The 1,593-nt window shown below is 37.0% G+C and overlaps 1 protein-coding gene across 1 annotated transcript; it reads left to right on the forward strand.

Moving 5' to 3' along the window:
* The first annotated feature begins 6 nt into the window (after nucleotides 1-6).
* Nucleotides 7-1,316, forward strand: LOC125850937 (uncharacterized). Its single transcript, XM_049530759.1, has 2 exons — nucleotides 7-477; nucleotides 674-1,316. Exons 1-2 carry the CDS (start codon nucleotides 181-183, stop codon nucleotides 1,301-1,303), a joined length of 927 nt encoding a protein of 308 aa, XP_049386716.1. The 5' UTR covers nucleotides 7-180; the 3' UTR covers nucleotides 1,304-1,316.
* The last annotated feature ends 277 nt before the right edge of the window (nucleotides 1,317-1,593 follow it).

Below are 1,593 nucleotides of genomic sequence, written 5' to 3' on the forward strand. Positions count from 1 at the left end.
GAATCTCCACGAAAGTTCAAAGCATATGCCCGAGTTGACAATGGAGAACATGCTTCAACTGGAGAGCGTGTCCTGCAACCCTTTTCATCATCTTGTACGGTGATCGAAACTCATCGAGAGCCCTCACGTTCTTCCAGTCAGTCTTATCACAGAGAGAGTGATCAATGGCACAACCATAATATGCTAGGAAATAGTGAAACCACTGAGGGAAACGGAAATAATATGCCTCGAGGAAGAGCCTCAGGTAAGGAGTCAAGTCAGTTTAAGGCAAGAAATAGTATACCATGTGAGACCTCCAGCAACAAGAGAAAAAGTCAGGAGCAAGAGACTCATTTTGAAGAACAGCCTACAGAAATACAGAACAGTAATCCCAAGAGGCTGGCATTAAATCGTGCTAGTGGATATTCATATAGCCTCAACTCAATAAGTAGGACTATTGAGGACAACAGCATGGTTTACATTCCCAATTCGATCACTGTAAGCACAATTTCCTTTTTGCGCAATCATTTAAACAATTATTAGCATCTTTTTTGGGTTCTCCTTTTATCTAGAAGTGGTTATATTATACTACTAATAGTATTGAAGAAATTCTTCATAAGTTCCTTTTCTATATATATAACCATCTCTTCAATTATAGTTGATATTATATACGTTGAGCTCTACTTGTCGTCAGGGTAATGACGTCATGGATTCTACTCATATGGGAGTTCAACCTTCTCTTGAATCAATATCAACTCAGCCATTGAACTCGTTTTCCAGCATTGAGAACATAAAGCTGCTTTTCCACAAATTGATGGTGTCATCTCTGAAGGATCTTAGCGAACCTGAAAAGGAAAGTTCCATGGAAAAAGTATTATCCATCCTAGCAGACAACCTCTCTTTGTTTTCAAAAGAACAAGCCGAACAAATAATTGGACTCTTGTTCAATTTTCCTGCTCTCGTGCATAGCTGGAGAGAATATTCTCGATTCCAAATGTACAGTCAGAAGTCCTCTGCTGAAACGAATAAAATTAGAGATTTGGTGAAGACTTCAGTGAAAGATGAAGAGAATCTCAAGGTGAGATACGAAGAACTGGAGAACAAGGAAAAGGAATTGATGACACAATTGGACGCAGTGCAGAAAGAGAAGGCAGAAGTAGCTGAACAGAAGACTGAGAAATCCAAGCAAATCAAGGACTTGACGTCTTTGGAAGAGGAGAAAGCAGTTCACCGGATGAAAGAGGAATGTTTGATGAGAATAACTACTACCAAGTTGAACAACTTATCTAATCAATGGGCTAAGCTACGATCTTTCTTTATATAGAAAGAATTTGCTAATAAAATTAAGTGGCGGCTCTTATTAAAAAAAAAATTTGATTTTATAACATAAGGCTCTTATTTAAAAAAAAAAAAAAAAAACATAAAACAGAAGTTCTATATGCATTTTGTTCATACCTTCGTTTGACAAAAAAATAATTATTGTCCGTAATATGCTAATTACTATCTATTGGAACATCACGAGTCAGCTTAGTTATTTAGTCATATTAAGTTTGAGCAGTCCCTATCCCTGTTTATTTAGGACTACGTTTCAGCAGTTATTGTCTAGTTAGGTTT

Source organism: Solanum stenotomum, unplaced genomic scaffold, assembly GCF_019186545.1.
Source record: "Solanum stenotomum isolate F172 unplaced genomic scaffold, ASM1918654v1 scaffold21215, whole genome shotgun sequence".
NCBI classification, from domain to species: domain Eukaryota; kingdom Viridiplantae; phylum Streptophyta; class Magnoliopsida; order Solanales; family Solanaceae; genus Solanum; species Solanum stenotomum.